Consider the following 17,629-nt stretch of genomic DNA (forward strand, 5'->3'; position numbering starts at 1 on the left):
CGTCTTTCCGACATACCTGTTCTTTACCTGAGGGCGGCTGCTTGCGTTGTGGCCAAAACGTCGTGAGAATTATTTTATTGTTTTATTTGTATTATTTTATTTGTTCCCTTCTACGTGACTTTACCGAAAGAACCAAGAAGACAATTGTTTTATTTTCCAAATGTGAATAAATTAGCGGCAGATCGAGGCTGCAAGGCGTCACGTTAGCTGATGACAATGTGCACGATTTAAAACCGCGCTTGTTTTACAATTTCAATGCGTATAATACACGTTTTAGAGTCGATATTAATCCATGAATAATTAAACTCCGATGAATTCGGGGTTCGTGTTTTAGACAAATATGTTCCCTCGATAATATTGTGCCCAATGTACGCATTGTTCTTGTTATCAGTCATCGCTGACGTGCGCTTATTGTTTCTTTGTGAATGCGTCATTTAAAAGAATTGGATACAATATTCGATTCTTTGTTTTTAGTTAAGGTAGAGGCGCCAATAGATAACATTTAAAAGTAGCATCGATTTCTAATCCAGAATCATATCCGTGAGATACTGTATTGAATAATCAACATAATCAGCCATGGTCGATGCACTGTTGGATGAAGCGCTCCGTAAGCCGCTAACATCTCTCGCGACCCTGCGATGTAATGCCACAGGTTTCTTAACAAATGATGCACAATTTCACAAATCGCTTATTTCACTCAAGAAGCACCGTTTGTGAATCACACAGTTAAATAAAAAGTCCAAAACGCTACACCAGTCATGCATATGCACGTCCTCTACTCCATCCGTATAGTCTAGCCTACGCATAAGGTAATAATGTGACATACCACGTTGGGGGGATGTATGTACTATATGTATTTTAATTATCTTATTATTTCCATTCTACGTGACTTTACCGAAAGAATCAAGAAGATGAATCCCTGCAGTCACGAAAGCTTTAAATCGATACTACATGATCATCAACCACGTTCAATCCACTGCTGGATGAAAGCTTTCCCAAGCTACCACCGCCTCCGCCCTCATCTGTCGCGATTCCGCGATGTAACAATTCACCCAGCACATTCACTCGAGCTGATTGAATCGCTCCATCTCCTCCGAGGAGCTATGCTCGCGAACGCGTGCCATTCCTTGGCGGTCACTCCGTCGTTATCCTGGACCAAATTGCGCGCCTTGCAAGTTGTTTATTATTGCTAATATTGGTTTATTATTAGTGCATTATGATCATCCGGTTTCAGCAACGGGTCCTGTCCAAGGACATCTACTTTCATCAACATTTGAAAGTATCCATCTTTTATCTAACCCATGTGTTCGTTCCCCATTCTGTCACTCAATGCAATTTCCCAGCGTGCATTCATCCTCGCCACGATTCTTTGCGCACTCTTCCGACGTGTTTTATTTGTTCATTTGTTCTGACGTTTCTGTACCGCGTGCAACACGGCACCGATGATGATGTATAGCGTAATTCCGCAGTGTGTGTGACTGTGGTCCCATGTACAATGCGTATCTGTGGCTGTTCTAGAGGTTGTCGTGGTGGTGGTGGTGGTGTGCGGAGGGATCCAATTATTATCGGTCGCATGAGAGAGGGGGGATGCTCGAACGAACACGTGCGTTGCTCGCATCTTTGCCGGTGTTGGCGGCCGGTGCGGCTATTAAAGTGCTGCTGATGCGTTCATTTTTCCCGCAATCACACAGAGCGCACGGTCGCGTATGTAGAGGGAGAGTGGTGGGGGGGGGATATCCCTACGTGACCAATGGGTTATGCGAGAGGCATAAATATATACAGCCTCACTCTCAATCCACACTCCCCATTCTCACCGCTCACCTCACAGCCTTGCGCTGGGCAGATTTTAAGAGGTAAAACAAAAAACAAAAAAAACGCGGGGGGGGGGGGGAGGCGGGTCAGGCACGCTGGTAGTGAAAGCGAGCGAATGATAGTGATGGTAATAATAAAATAACACGAGACAGCGAGAGAGAGAGAGAGAGAACGAGCGGAGAATAATAAAAAAATAAATACCCCCCCCACCGCCGCATCTCTTCAGAAATGTCTGCATGCCGTGCAGTATACCACATGTACCGCAGCGGTGCAGCAAGGTACAGTGTGTGCACGCGTGAGATGTCCCGCTAGCGTGGTGCTGAATGATTATGTAATATTAGCCACGCCGCCGGTTCGCATGGCCTGTCCGTCCATCGGACGACTCCCCTCCTGATCCCCGTCCGCATGCAGCCTGCCCGCCCAGCCCACACGACCGAGCCGGCGTTTGCGTTTGCGTGCGTGCGTGCTTGCGTGCACATACGGCGCGTGCGTTTGCGTTGCGTGCGTTCAGAGTCTCTCTCTCTCTCGCTCAGTGCCATCCTCCTCTCTCTCTCTCTGTCTCTCTGGCGTTCTCTCTGCTTGTCGGTCGCGTCTAACGCGCGGCGGAGCTGGGTTTACACGCGCGCGCGAGAGTGTCGCCGATCGCCAGCAAGCTGGCCAGCTCGCCGCGTCTCTCGTGTTTACTGTACGACGAGCGAGCGTCGCAGCTGTGTGCACGCGCGCGCGTGTGTCTTCTGTCTTGTCTCGTGCTTCTCTTCTCCTCCGTCTGTCTGTATCTCTGCAGGAATTACCAAAAAAAATTAAACCTCTCTCTCTCCTGCCGTGCGTCCCATCCATCCATCCATCCCTCCTCGCTCGGCCAACAAGAGTCGCAGTTCTCCGCGGACCACGTAACCATCCGTGTCCTCCTCCTCCTCCTCGTCGTCTTCCAATTCGTATTCGTTCGCATCGGTAGAGAATTGGAGATGCCAGGAGGCTCCGCGCGCACCGATCGTAGCGCCCGGAGGAGGTGCATCTCGGACTAAGCGCTGTCGCTGGGGGAAAGGGCGGTGCTTTTTTTTCTTCCAGTGTGAATGTGAGCGCGCGCGCGCGCGCGTGTGAGTGAGCGTGAGTGTGTGTATATATATATTTATACGGCAATGCGCCGCTTCGAGAGGGTGTGCTTGCTCGCTCGACTGACGTCGTTCCGCATCCGGAGTTCCCCCCCATTCAAACGTGAGGACCGCGACATGGGATACTTAATGAGTGCAGGAGTCAACACAAACCCGTGCCGCACATTGCAACGCCGTCGTCTGCGGAGCGCTTTCCTCGCCACTGCCTGACGGGGACTCGCGCCGCGCACAACTCCTGCGAGCACGCGCGTGCGCGCACGCCGGGGAGAGGTTGCTTGGAACGCAGCTCTTCTCCGGGGTCCGGGGGGGGGTCATTTGTCTTCTCCTTAGGGATGAAGCCTCCTGCCGTGCTGCTGCCGGTGCTGCCGCTGCTACTGATGTGCACCCTGTGGCACGTCATGCCCGGCCAGGCGTGCTACGCGCCCAGCCTGCCCTCCTTGGCCGAGCAGGCTTACCGCTCGGCCGTGGTGATTGAGGGCAAGGTGCAGACCGCCACGGCCACCCCGGTGAATTCCGCGGCAGCGCTGCTCGCGGGCACGTCGCAAGGCGCTGCTGCTGCCGCTGCCGCCGCCGCGTTCCCGGGCAGTCGCTACACGCTGCGAGTACGCGTCTCCGACGTGTGGTCCGTCAACAACGGTGGACTCGAGCGCGGCCAGTTCATCACCGTGGGCGACTTCGGCACGGAGCCTTCGTGCGTGCGTCCCAGGCGCAACCAGCGCTACGTTTTCTTCTTGGAGCTGCTCGTGCCAGCGCCGACCACGTGGAGCCTGGTGGCCAACGTGTCCGTCCCAGACGAGAACGGGAAGGAGGCCACCGTCAATAGCAGCAGCAGCAGCAGCAGCACCACCACGAGCAGCAGCAGCAACAGCAGCAGCAGCACCACCACCACCACTACCACCACCACCACCACCACGATCACGCACCGCCAGTTGAGAAGCCAACAGAGCAGCGGCATGTATAGAGCTGTCTACTCCCCGCGGCAGACGGCGTCCAGTGGACAGAACATCAAGCGCGAGATCAACGGAATACTGTGCGACCAGTGCGGTAAGCGAAGCTGCTTGGCTCATTACTATTCTCATTCGTGTATTGTATTTGGCCACCATCGTGGGTCATTGGGATGTTCTGGTGCAGTTGGAGAGAGAGAGAGAGATAGATGCTTCAGTCGTGTTTTTGTGATCGTGCGGTACTTTATGAAATGATGGGCAGGAGAGAGGTCTGGGTCTTGGTGTGTGTGCAGAAAGTCTGCGTCGAGCGTGATCTGTCCGGCACCACCTTCCAGGTAACACGTGGGGTTGAAGTGTTGGTCAAAGTTTCAAAATTAATCGACGGGATACATTAGTCGAGAAAGAAACTCGCAGCGGGTACCCGAGTGTGCAATCTGATCTGGTTCGCACTCACAAACCTTTTAGGACGTCACTGCACATGTTTACGCTCGAGTTATTTCAATGAAAAACGCCATTCCCTTCTAAAACAGGAGCACGTTTTTTTGTTGTAACACTCACTGAACTTTACTCCAGCCTATAAACAGTAGCGTGTATGATGCCAGAAACACATAACCGCACGTGTTTCTCTATTTTTTTAATAGACGTCCATGCGCTGCGCACTAGTTAATTATTCTATTGTATTTATAGAAACAAGAAATCTCCAGATACCAAACGTCACCAGAGTGCAACGTCAACGAAGCATCCGCAACGAATGTCGTATCTCAGATGAATTTCGTGTTTACATTTGTAGCTTCTGATGTCAAAGCACAACGGTTACCCACGCATAAAATAAATCGCTTTAACGCAAATACATAAAGACACGTTGAATTCACATGGACGTTAGAAGGAAAACGCACTCGTGTATCCTTTTTTAAACAACTTTTGAGCAAACATCTTAGAGCGTAATTTTTGCCATGTGTTTAATTTATTTCTCTCTCCACTTTTTATAGGTACGTACAAAATTCCAACAATGTATTTCAAGTTCTGTTAGATCGTGATGGGCAATACATTTTCTGATTTACGAATAGATTATTCTCACAGACTGTCGGCAGTCTAATGGGTCTCTGTGTGTGTGTCTGTGTGCGGGTACGCACAGGACTCTAGACCCCCATATCAGCACACGTTTAGCACCCAAGCATTGCCAGGTGTTGAGCAGAGAGCGAGGGCTCGCTCATTGACGCCTTGCTCGCAAGGCTCGGGACATGTGCTTCAGCAAATGATGACGCTCACTTCCAGGGTGTTCCGTGACCTTCCAGGTGTGCCCTATGCACGTCTCTTTTGAAGTGTTAGCGTTCTCCTGGGATGCACGCATATACACACACACACGCGCGCGCGCGCCCGAGTCGCGGGAACCCTTGTGAGAATTAGGTAATAAAAAGTGCGCAAAGAGACCTGCCGTTAATTATTTATTTTACACTCCTCTCTCATATGTGTGTGAGTTGCGACTCCTGGCAGCGGTACGCACACGCTTCGCCGTTGTACAAGTGGGTTAAACGTAAAAGTTCCAATAAATCAGCAAACATCAGGTCGGTGGGACGTCTTTGAGCACAAGCATGTTCTTTAAAGTGTGTAAATTTGAGTGAGCCGTCGACCATCACATACATAGTAAGCATGCTAACGATGCCGTTGTAAGTAGCTGAACTCTTATTCTCAGGTTTTTTCGGTAAAGTCACGTAGGTAAAAACATTAAAATTAATGAAAGTAAAATAAAACAAAACAAAAATAAAATTCACGACGTTTCGGAGGCAACACAAGTCTCCGTCATCAGGTGGGACCGTCACAGCTGCATCAAGTGAACTTGATGCAGCTAATTCGGCTGTGACGGTCCCACCTGATGACGGAGACTTGTGTTGCCTCCGAAACGTCGTGAATTTTATTTTTGTTTTGTTTTATTTTACTTTCATTAATTTTAATGTTTTTACCTACGTGACTTTACCGAAAAAACCTGAGAATATGAATCATTGCAGTCACGAAAGCTTCAAATCTAGAATTAGCTGAACTCTTTGAGTGGTTCCAGCACCACCAAACTGCCGCAAGGCAAACTGCTGGCATGCGGATGATGACAATGAAGATAATGATGATGATGTCTCCTAAGTACTCGGCCAAACGGGGGTGTGCAAAACAAACCCGAGAGCTCTTTGGTCGACCTGTGTCGTGGGCGAGAAGGCGGCCCTTTCGTGTTTTATTTACGCGCACTGCAAACATGCGCGCGCGTGCGTGCATCATCCACCGCGCGTGTGTACGGCTCGACAGCTGCTAGTTCATTCAGATTGGGCAGGCCACCCACGGCGCACTAAAAAAATAAACCACAACACCCCCCCCCGCCGCCGCAACCGCCACGTAACAAAAAAAAGAATGTCTCTGTCGCTTAACTCAGCCGCGCTTTTCAACACCAACACGAAGCGACGGCGCCCTCTCCATAATCAGCGGTGGAGGGGCCGCAGGTTCATATTTGCTATTTTGTATTTGTGAACACCCCGAGTAAAAAAAAGAAGAATAAGAAAGAAATGGCCCTAGATCGGCTTTGCGCGGTAGTAGCCCACATCGCCTCCCCTTGTCTTTGTCGTTCGGCTTCTGCCTTTACGCGCGGCGCCGTTACGCAACGCAGGCGTGGAGGAGGGACGTGGATGCATCATCGATTGGCATGCGTGCGTGGGTAAGCACGTGCGTGCGGCCAGCTCATCCATGCACAGATAATGTATTGTCCGCATTCTAGGACGCACCGGGAAATGAGACGCACTCCGAACCTGTTGGCCCCGGTATCGATGCAGTTATACAGATCTGGCCTCTCTTTCTCTCACACACACGAACGCACCTACCAGATTTTAAGATGCACCGCCAACTTAAAATGATATTATAAGTGGGGGGGGGGGGGGGGGCGGAGTGTGCGTCTTATAATCCGGAGACTACGGTGATAAAGAGATACATCCGCCGCTTCGTTGATTTCAGTTGTCGTGAGGTCGTGGCTCGCGCACTTGAGCCTCTATGGAACCCCTCAGCCGAGTTCGATCCCTAGCCACCGCTGACCTCAGTGGGCGAGTGATATCGAAACCCCCGTGCTGGGCTTCTGCTTTCTCTCCCTCGCATTAACCCGGATTGGTGAAGTATGGTAAAGAAAAAAGCAATCCCCATTAACAGCGCATCTGTAAATTATTGCTAATCATTATGATTTTTATTACGATTGATTTGACTTTTTTTTCTGGGAGAGACTGCACTGATGTATCCAGTGTAATTTTTTTTCAAAGGTGACCTGGCTAACCAATCGTGAGATCTAAGGAGCGGTGGGAAATTGCGAGCTCGTCGCAGGCTGCCCGTCGCTCGATCACGCCACAGTTGAAGCGTTTCTCTGCTTGGTGTCAAACGCACAAATGAGAAGGTTGCGCGTCAAATCCGTCGGTGGCCCCGAGTGGTTCGGTGGTGGAAACTCTTCTTAGCTGTGGCGGAGTTGAGTTCTACATTCATAATGAATGTAACTGTTTTTGGAGATCTGTTGCCGGGCGAAGAACTCACCACGCCGTGTGAGTCACGTGGGCTGTTTGACCACATTTCCCCGCGCTGGTCAATGCGAAGTGGTAAAGGTGGCTGCCTCGTGTGAGGAGTAATTTATTCTTGAAATAGGTGTGGTGTGGCCACAACAAAAAAAACATCAAGATCAGCAAGTTAAGAAAACTCAGCCAATACTGAACGTAAGATCACGTTTTTTTTTTGCTGAAATTAAGAATCGTAATGAAGTTATTTACTGACTTACAATGTATGTCAGATTACGTATAATAATGTCAATTAGTGACAACAGGAAGATAAAAAAAATCAAGGGAGACAACAATGTGTGACATATAAAATACTTTTTTGGCATTACTTAACAAAATTTCGTGGAGCTGTAGTGTAGTGGTTAGCGTACTGCACAATGAACCCGGTTACGTGAATTAAACTATAATAAAAATCTAAACTATTTTTTTTACCACCTAAGGCCCACGGAGCTTTATAGCGCTTTTGTTTCAGAAGCGACCTGGCCACAGGTGATAAGCTCCACGAAGTGGCTCCACGAAGTGGCTTATCAGCAGAAAAATGTTGGAAGCCAAATTACTCCCGGTCACGGTTAACATCAGTGGCGAGCGATGTCCGAGTCGATCTTGCCGCCCCTCCCCCAACCCGCACCGACCAGCGTGTGTGCGGAGACGTTCATCCAGCAGTGGATTTATAACGGAACAGTACATTGTACAGGACTAGTTCAGACGCTCCACGCGTTGGAGGGTGAAAACACAAAAACGTGGTAGGTGGATCGTTTCAAAATGTCTGTTGCGCCATCAATGCGATGGGTTCTTCATGTGCAGTAAATCCATACGGGGGAATTCTACACCTATTCAATTCTAGAACCTATTCAAAACCAGTACGACGACGTCATCAATTGCGGGCAGCATGAATTGGCATTGTTGTACAAAGCTTCCGGTTGTTGCTGCAAGTGCCGCTCACGCGAGAAAGGAGCTTTCTGTGTGTGTGCGTACCTGTGTGTGTGTGCGTACCTGTGTGTGTGTGCGTACCTGTGTGTGTGTGCGTACCTGTGTGTGTGCGTACCTGTGTGTGTGCGTACCTGTGTGTGTGCGTACCTGTGTGTGTGTGTGTGCGTACCTGTGTGTGTGCGTACCTGTGTGTGTGCGTACCTGTGTGTGTGCGTACCTGTGTGTGTGCGTACCTGTGTGTGTGTGCGTACCTGTGTGTGTGTGCGTACCTGTGTGTGTGTGCGTACCTGTGTATGTGTGCGTACCTGTGTGTGTGTGCGTACCTGTGTGTGTGCGTACCTGTGTATGTGTGCGTACCTGTGTGTGTGCGTACCTGTGTGTGTGTGTGTGCGTACCTGTGTGTGTGTGTACCTGTGTGTGTGTGCGTACCTGTGTGTTTGTGTGTACCTGTGTGTGTGTGTGTGCGTACCTGTGTGTGTGTGTCTTTCTGTGGACTTGTGTGGGAAAGCGGCAGTGTAGCGGTTAGCGCGCGGCGCCACGAACCCGGCGCCCGAAGTTCGATTCCCGCTCTCACGGCCAACACCGGTAATTATTAATTATTTGAACCGGTCCTGGGCCGTCCTTAGGTCGACTCGGCCTCAAATACGTATCTGGTGCGGCGGGTAAGCATCGCCTAGGGAGACAAAGGTGGCCGGGCGTGTTGTTGGCCACCCACCCCCTCGTGCGCATTCATAGGCACTCGCAAACACAGCACCTGCCAAACATTTTGTTACGCTCCATACGGGAGGGAGGGGATCTTTGTCTCTGTGTGCAGGACGAGCGGGATTTCTCTGGGTCGCAGCTTGCACGAACAGGGCGCGCGTGCGTCATTCTGCGCGATCGCCGTGAACGCGAAATGATTCAGACACGTGGCCTCTGCTGGAACACGCCGGACGAGCGAGACACCTACCCCCCTTCAACCCCAACGGGTGGAAGTGACACGGCCGCTCCGTGTCACGACCGTGCCACTTAGATTCACAACTCTATACGCGTGGCGTGTGTGTGTGTTGGGGTTGGGGGGGTGGGGGTTATTGCACTACGATCTCTGCAAACAGAGTTCGATTCCCGGCCACGGAAATATCGGTATGCTACGGGGATACAAATATTGTAACGACATAGGAATTGACCTTCCCCTTAGGGTCGCTTCAAACTTAAATGAGAACCTGGGAGTGGTTCCACCTGAAGACGGAAGCTTGTGTTGCCTCCAAAACGTCGTGAATATTTTTATTTTATTTTACTTTTATTAATTTTAATGTTTTACCTACGTGACTTTACCGAAAAAAACCTAAGAGTATGGGAGTGGTGTGTTAAAACACTAGCACCGGGGAGACAAAGGCGGTCGGGCGTGGTGCTCGGCACACCCACCCCCCTCGTGTGTTCACGAACACGAGGTGCCCCGAAACAAACTATTAGAATGCTCCTCCACCGTGGGGACCTTTGTCTTGCTCGTGTCGCGTTGGCGATATTCACTCCTGCGTGTGCGTGTGTTGTAAAGTCGTTATAATGACGACGCTTAGTGGTAAGGCGATACCCATGGATTCTCTAGTCGTGGTGGCAAAGTTAAGAGCAACACGAGCTTAAAAAAATAGACTGTAACGCGGTGATTATCCAATCAGCGGTAATACCGACCGCTGTAATTGTCGCAATTCTCATGCTAAAAATGTAAACGTATTATGCGCTTCAAATTGTGTTATAAATTAATAATATTAATCATCATCATAATCATCAGTCATCAATCACGACAATAACGCAACGCGAAAAATGTGCGGGGTGGGGGGGGGGGGCATTTAACCCAATTGCAAACGGAATTCGTAACAATTATTGGGGCCAACCGAATGATGCATACGAATGCGTTCGTCTTACCACGCAGTTTATTGTTTGTTACTTTCGGCAGTGTGTCGCGCGCACGTCAGAAATGCTGCAGCGGCGCCTGTTATACCCGCTTCAATGATCCACACGTGGGATAGGCAAGCAGAGATGAAAATCGATCTTCGTCACGGCACGCATTCATCATCAGTGTGTGGCGGGGTCGCTGTGACGTTTTTTTTTTTTGCGGCAGGCATTGCGATCGCCACAATATCTCACGGCCCTGTGAGCTCGTGTGGCTCCTCTCTCTCTCTATATATATAAACTGCACCTCCTCCCCCTGCCAGCTTCATGTGGCCTGACCATTGTGGGGCAGATAGAGGCAGAATTAAGCGTTTAACGTGCCAACTCCAAGCGGCGTTCAGATTTATTCCGGCCACGCCGAGAGAGAGAGCACCTAGGAGGGATGGGACAGGGAAGGGAGGATGTTCAGCATAATGATTCTTGTTGCGTGTGAGCCGTCCACCGCCTAGCTGAACGCTCAGCTCACCTTCTAAATTCGTAACAGGTAACTCTTGAAATCGCAGAACAATAATGAGTACAATCAAGTGATGCGCGTCGCGGCATTTGCCGGAGCAAGAGTATAACTCGTTTTTAAAAAAAACCGCAGAAGGGGTCGTTTCTCGTTCTATTTAACGTCTAACGTTTGAGAAAGTTTTTTTTATACATTGACTGCATCGTGCCCCCCCCCATCCCCTGGAGGTTTGTATGCCCCCCTCTTTAAACAAGGTCATGCTGCAAGGGTTGTTGCGACTACATCAGCTCTTGAGCCGATCCAACTAAGGGGTGACGCCGATTGAAATAAAGTTTCGAAATGACTAAACTTTAGACTCCCCTGGCTCGCGATCAGCAGGAGTGTCATGGCTCGCGTCACACGCGACCGCTGAACGTGTGCCAGTCCAAGTACGTGTATGAAGAAGTGTCCAATGCAAGCCGGACGAGACGCTGAATGTCCAAACTGATCCGCCGTTTTGCTTGTGTTGAACCGCTGCTGCTGCTGGAATTGTGCAGAAGGGGTCGTGCGGTTGATTGGATGTGTAAAAACAAATGTACGTGTTGTTTTTACGTGGAGAAGCAGATGTGTGCGACGGGGAAGGAGGGAGGGAGGGGGGGCGTGGAATTATAGTTTGCTTATTCATCAAGAAGCGGACCATGCTTGGGATTTGTTTTAAATTGCGTTCAGAACGCGTGAACCCCCCCCCCCCTCTGATTGTGTCGACGCGTGAACGCGCGGTCTCGGGTTCGGCCCTCCGCTGTGCGGTGTCGGCGAAGTTTTGAATGCGATTGGAAGAAAAATGCGCATCGAAAGCATCCGTGTTGAGGAACAAAAACAAGTTTAAACTTCAGAATTCGCCCAGAGTCGGCGTAGGTGCATTGATTTTTAATGCACCACGTCGGGTGAGTAATTAAGTCTAACAGCGGAGTAACGATTTAAAAATTATCACGTTTCACATAGCTGTGCCCAATTAATGTCACACGCGCAGGAAACGGGCACTCATTTGCTCAAACTTACATTAGCCTACTTACGAGAATCGTTTTCAAAGTGTGCATGGGCTCTATTTTATCACCGGAGTTACCACCGTTTTCTTGCCACATGGCAAGATTGCCGTGACGTGAACGCACGGTCAAAACCGTTACAAACACGATACAATAATACCACCCCTTTGCCAATCTACTGGTAAGAAAAAGGCTCCCAATGGCAGCTTGGTTATGGAAATTGTTTGACCATACTTCACCATACTGGTCACTGTCAGTTGGTGAAGGGGGGAGGAGTGGTGTGGGTTGGGAACCTGCCTGTTCAGATATCACTTGCCACTGATGTTACTCGTGACCGGAAACATAAAGTCAGGTCATCGGGTTCACATCACAGCGCCACGAACTACTGCATCACCACTCCAACGGTTTTTGAACAATGCGCAATGTTAAATATCAGCTCTGGTCTTAAGCCACGGTGATTCTAGGATAACGAGGGATTGAAGCGTTTCTGCAAAGATTTGTCATGATTGGTCGATAAATTACTCATTGGCCAGCATTCATTATTTAGTTTGCTCAATTATTTATAGGCTGCGGTTTATACATTGGCTGCTGCAGCATTCATTCAGAACCCATGGATAAAGTATAGCATACGATCAATGACCTTTTTATGGTATTTTTAAGCCTACCGTGCAGCTCGTTTTAATTAAATGTACGTCTTTAAGCAGCGACATCAGGGACGTGAGACCATACAATACGTTTGTCCTGTGATTATGCTCATCTGGGCTTTAGTCAACAAAAAAACATGTTGTTTTGTGTTGAATTATTCACTCGAGTATGTATTTAAATGGCACGCATATTTGGAGCTTCGTTTAATGCTGACATGAGTAAAGGATTTGACACTTCCTTTCCAGTCGACTCATCATTGCCATGGCATCTCTTCCTTCCCCTACCCCTTCCAAATAGGAAATTGTCTTCTGGGTTTCGGGTTCATGAGACCATAATGTTGAGACGTTAATAAGAACGTTGGTTTTGCACACAAATAAAACACACGAGCACATTAAATATATTGAAATATCGGAAGGTACCAATGCACGATAAACACTTGCAGCAGTGCGGATATTTTACACGATACCAATTCTGCAACTCATAAGGGGGAATTCAGGAATTGCCACATTTAACTTGAAAAGGGGATGCAATTGACTTTTATGGCTGTAGACATTTTCTGGGGGAAGAAAAAAATATCGCACGATCTTAGCCCTCGAGCAAAACATTGAGAGCTATGCTTGTTTGTATGCTGCTGCTACTACCACAAGTGCGCATTGACACAATTGTCCAATACACACACGTGCTCCGGGCAAATGATCTCAGCCTTAACCAACAGTTGATACTTTGAGTTGTCCGCTGTGTTTTTTCAGTTTTGTACCGTGTGCTGTTCACGGTGATGTGCTGTTCCCAGCACACGGAGTTAAAATTCCAAATATTGCGTCGAACAGAATGCAGCACGACCCATAAACGCATAGGAGAGCTACGTGGCGAAAACCGCAAACATCATACTCAATAGCTTTTCTTACATTTCTCCGTGTGTAAAATTTTAGTTGTGGACTGTTGTGAATTTTGGTGGTCACATTCCTGCTGTGGTCTGTAAGCTCCAAGCCGTCTCAACCCGATGGTGGAGCATCTGTGAATGTGTCAACATTTTTTTCCTTCATATTTTGAAAGGCACTGATTGTTGTGCCATTTATGGTTACAGTTGTATCCAACTTGCAGGACAAAGTGGCGTTTCTGAAAGAGCGATACACTTTACTCGATCTTATGAGTGACAGGATACAGGTGGACGAAGATTGTGTGCTTGCCATTTCTACATCCCTGTCACTTCACTGCTGGATTAACATATCTCTCCGCGTCGTGCGGGTCATCATGACTTTTTGACCATACTTCACCACGCTGGCCAGTGTGTGCGTTGGTTCAGTTGTGTGTGTGTGGGGGTATAATTTCAGTTATCGCTCACCAGTCATGTTACACGTGGCTGGGAATTGAACTGGGCCACTGATCTCAACTCGGAGCACAGTGCCATAACCAATGGCTGATCCACAACACTTTTTTGGTGGGATATTTGTTTCGTGATGTTTCACCGCTGGCTTCAGGCGTCTTCATACGTTAACAGATGCTGCTGGTGATGGAGGGAGGGGGGGGGGCAGTGTGATACTAATACCGGTCCGTGCATCACTCGCCAATAATGCTAACTGAGCACGAGAATCGAACTTAGGTTTCCGAGTTTTCAAGGCGCAGAGTACTCTCTGCGCGGCAGCTGCCTCCATTCTGTGGGTACTGATATGTTTATATATATGAAGGTATGTAACACGAATTCTGGGGTTATGATTCACAACTTTGAAACACGAGGCTGTTTCACTGCCGAAACACGAGAAATCATCTCTTTAACCTTTTCACAGATGGCATTATTTATTTTATCCACCGCCACACGAGATGAGATTCACATGGACACCTTGAGAAAAATTATACTTGGAGCCGGTGTTTGCGAGAAACGTTTATTCAGAGTCCAGGGTGCACCACTTACAATCTTAGCATATCTGCACGTGGATAGAAATGATCGGAAGACGTTAACTCCTCTGCCATCTCCATAATCACATACACGTAGAGCTGGAATATCAAATTATTCAAGAAGTCACTCCGCCGATAATTAGTTGCGTAACTCGACTAATGGAGAACGTCAAGATTATAATAAAGAGTATCAACTGTTCCCACGTGTGCCGCTGGACGGGAGGTGATGGTAACAACTGACATCGGCTGTGGATTTTAGGGGAATTTCCTACCTCTGATGTCAGAGCGACTGACATTTGTTTCAATTAATCGACGTAATTGTTCCATCTCTACACTTGTGGCTAAGGTGTTGCCTCTGCGTTGTATGTGATGTTACAGCTCAGATAAACAAACAGATGGGTTGCTACTTCTACACTTGGGTATATCTACAAATCAATAAATGACTAATTAGATGCATAAATTATGCAACAACGAAAACAAAGGCAAGAACATTTCCTGGGTTAATGGTCGTATATCAGACAGGATTCACAGAGAGGCAAAATATCAAAGTATAGAAAGACCCGTGAGCTTCGAGCAAGACACGGTTGCATTGACCAATCTGGAAACTTCCATCCATATCTCAAAATCGTTGCCTCAATTTGACCAGACTCCACGAGTGCTCGTCTTTGCTCGCTATCTCACAGACGTGAGCGAGCGATTGGCCGCATTGCCAGCTGATTAGCTTCATTGCACAAAAGCCTCGCCCTGGCCTTGGCAAATGAAGTGCCATCGTTAAATTTTACGCAAAGCTTACCGAGTTGTATTAGCCTTGCGTTGTTCACACAATCAATGCGACATTGCCCCCCCCCTACGCACTTTTTTTTCTTTTGCCACTGAAAATAACACGAATGTAATTATGCGAAGGACAAAAGGAGTGTCTTGCATTGTTAATGTGCTTGTACAGCAAAACCCTTTATCACTCTACTTGCCGAATTAAGGGGCCGCCCATAAATGACGTCACGCACCTCGGGGGGTGGGGGGGGGTGTCAGACATTTGTGACGATGTGTGACGAGGGGAGGGGGGCGGTTGAGAAATGTAACGTCATATCAAAATGCGCAACTTTAAATAAATATAGACAACACGTGTTACTTAATTAAATAGACTTATTAATAAATGTGTCCTCCTACAACATCAGAGTGCTGCGCCACATTAAATATGCACTACAATGACACTAGTTTAAAGCGATTTGAAGCATGTTTTATTTTCAAAATGAAAATATGGTTTTGGGGGGGGGGGGGCAGAGCTTTGTGACGTCATATTTGAGGGGGGGGGGGTCTGACTTTTTGTGACGCCGTGACGAGGGGGGGGGGGGTAAAAAATCGTCAAAAATCTCGTGACGTCATTTATGGACGGCCCCTGAGGCCTCCCCCACGAATTCGGCAGAGATGTTGCCACTCCGCTGGTCCCGCATGCCCGGTGATGCGGGTGCCTGGGGTCTGGGCTGATCTGAGCCGTGGTCGGGTATTGAACCCAGGACGCCGATCCTTAATGTACTTTATACAATGCAGTTCACAACCATTCTAATGCATAGTTCGTTGTGCGGGGGTGGCGGTGGTGGGGCGAGTGGGGGGGGGGCGGGTGGGTGAGGGGGGGGCGAGTGGGGGGTGTGGGGGACGGGTGGGTGAAGGGGGGGGGGCGAGTGGGGGGTGTGGGGGACGGGTGGGTGAGGGGGGGGGGGCGAGTGGGGGGTGTGGGGGGACGGGTGGGTCAGGGGAGGGCGAGTGGAGGGTGTGGGGGACGGGTGGGTGAGGGGGGGGTCGAGTGGAGGGTGTGGGGGACGGGTGGGTGAGGGGGGGCGAGTGGGGGGTGTGGGAGACGGGTGGGTGAGGGGGGGCGAGTGGGGGGTGTGGGAGACGGGTGGGTGAGGGGGGGCGAGTGGGGGGGGGGCGTGACGTCGGCACGACGCACGGACCGCGGCTCACCGCTGTGGGATACGGATGACGTCATCACGTAGATCACGGTCGATGTGCGCCGTATGGCGACCACCGGGCCAGCCAGCCAGCCAGCAAAACGTCTGTATTTAAACAGCAGAGTTCGAGTATTAATGTATGAAGCCTTGCTATATTATTGGTCTTTTGTTGGTTTATGTATTACAAGCAGGAACATGATGCCAATCATAATTATAGTTTGCAACGCATTAACCAATCCATTGAAAAAAGAAACGTTGACAGACTTCTACTTGGGAGAATTTGTGACAAATTCACCTCCTTCAGCAGGTGGTCTGCTCAATTAAAAGCCCCGCGCGCGTTAACGTTGACTGATGAAACTAAAAAAGGCAGTCCTAATTAATTACTGCGCAAGTGTAACGGCAATGCCTTTATTTCCACCTTTCCTTAATGGACTTCGCTGAGACTGCTAAGGTAAATGAAGAAAAACATCTCTCCTGTGCGCCAGTCCATCGAGAAGATGCAGTAATGCAAAAGGAGAATTATTTTTTGTTATTTTTAAGGTGCGTTTACCAGACGGAAACAACACCGGCCGTAATGGTTGCAGTGTGGCATTGCGTGTTTGGCATTGTGGGTATTTGCTAGAACAATGGGAGCGCCTCCTGTCCCATTTCTCCCCCTCGTCGTACCACGACCACTTGGGCGTTTCTGACATGTGGGGGCCTCGGTGCAGTTGCACAGCCTGCACACTCGATAACCACGCCACCAAGAAGTGGTTTCCACTCAACGCACCCTTGGTTCAAGAGACCGTTGCTGGATGGACGAGCGGATTGAGCTCCAGGGTAGTAGCAGCGCCGAAGCCGCCGTCAATTTCACCCCGGCTTAATCTCGCCGCTCAGGTGAGATTTTGACGAGTTCAAAGATTTCACTCAGCCACACGTTGCCTTTGAATTTCGGCTCAAGGGTAAAAAAAAAAACTAAGATGTAAAAAAAAAAACACGCAAACCAACTTCGTGGCGTTATCAGAACGTGAGTGTTACCTGCTGCGGCTCGCGGCCAAAGCCTCCACGGCATCATGGAATTGGCGTGAACAGAGGAGGCGTCGCTTTAGGATGCCGGTTTAAGGTGCCTCTCTGTGGCGAAGCTGGATGTAAATTCGACATCGCTGCCAAGTCTGCCTACGAGCTCGGTGTGAGGGAGCTGGTAGGAACGTTGGGTTGTTCGGTCAAGGGCCAGGGTCAACGGTGGCGTGGTCTATTCCACAAATATGCCCAACTGTGAGGGCGGGCACAAGCCGGCGTGAGTAGGTTAAACGTTGAGTTTTATAATGGCACCACGGGGTGACCAGCCCCTCCCCACCCAGCCCCACCCCTCCCACCCCCCACCCAGACCCACCCTC

The 17,629-nt window shown here is 49.3% G+C and overlaps 1 protein-coding gene across 1 annotated transcript in view; it reads left to right on the forward strand.

Moving 5' to 3' along the window:
* Positions 1-3,494: 3,494 nt before the first annotated feature.
* Positions 3,495-17,629, forward strand: part of LOC144720564 (pro-neuregulin-1, membrane-bound isoform-like) — a 492,307-nt gene continuing 478,172 nt past the window's right edge. The window contains exon 1 of the mRNA XM_078597372.1: positions 3,495-3,968. Coding sequence (XP_078453498.1) covers positions 3,878-3,968 — 91 coding nt within the window. The 5' untranslated portion in view covers positions 3,495-3,877. The remainder of the gene's footprint in view (positions 3,969-17,629) is intronic.

Source organism: Lampetra planeri, chromosome 9, assembly GCF_965212315.1.
Source record: "Lampetra planeri chromosome 9, kcLamPlan1.2.h2, whole genome shotgun sequence".
NCBI lineage: Eukaryota > Metazoa > Chordata > Hyperoartia > Petromyzontiformes > Petromyzontidae > Lampetra > Lampetra planeri.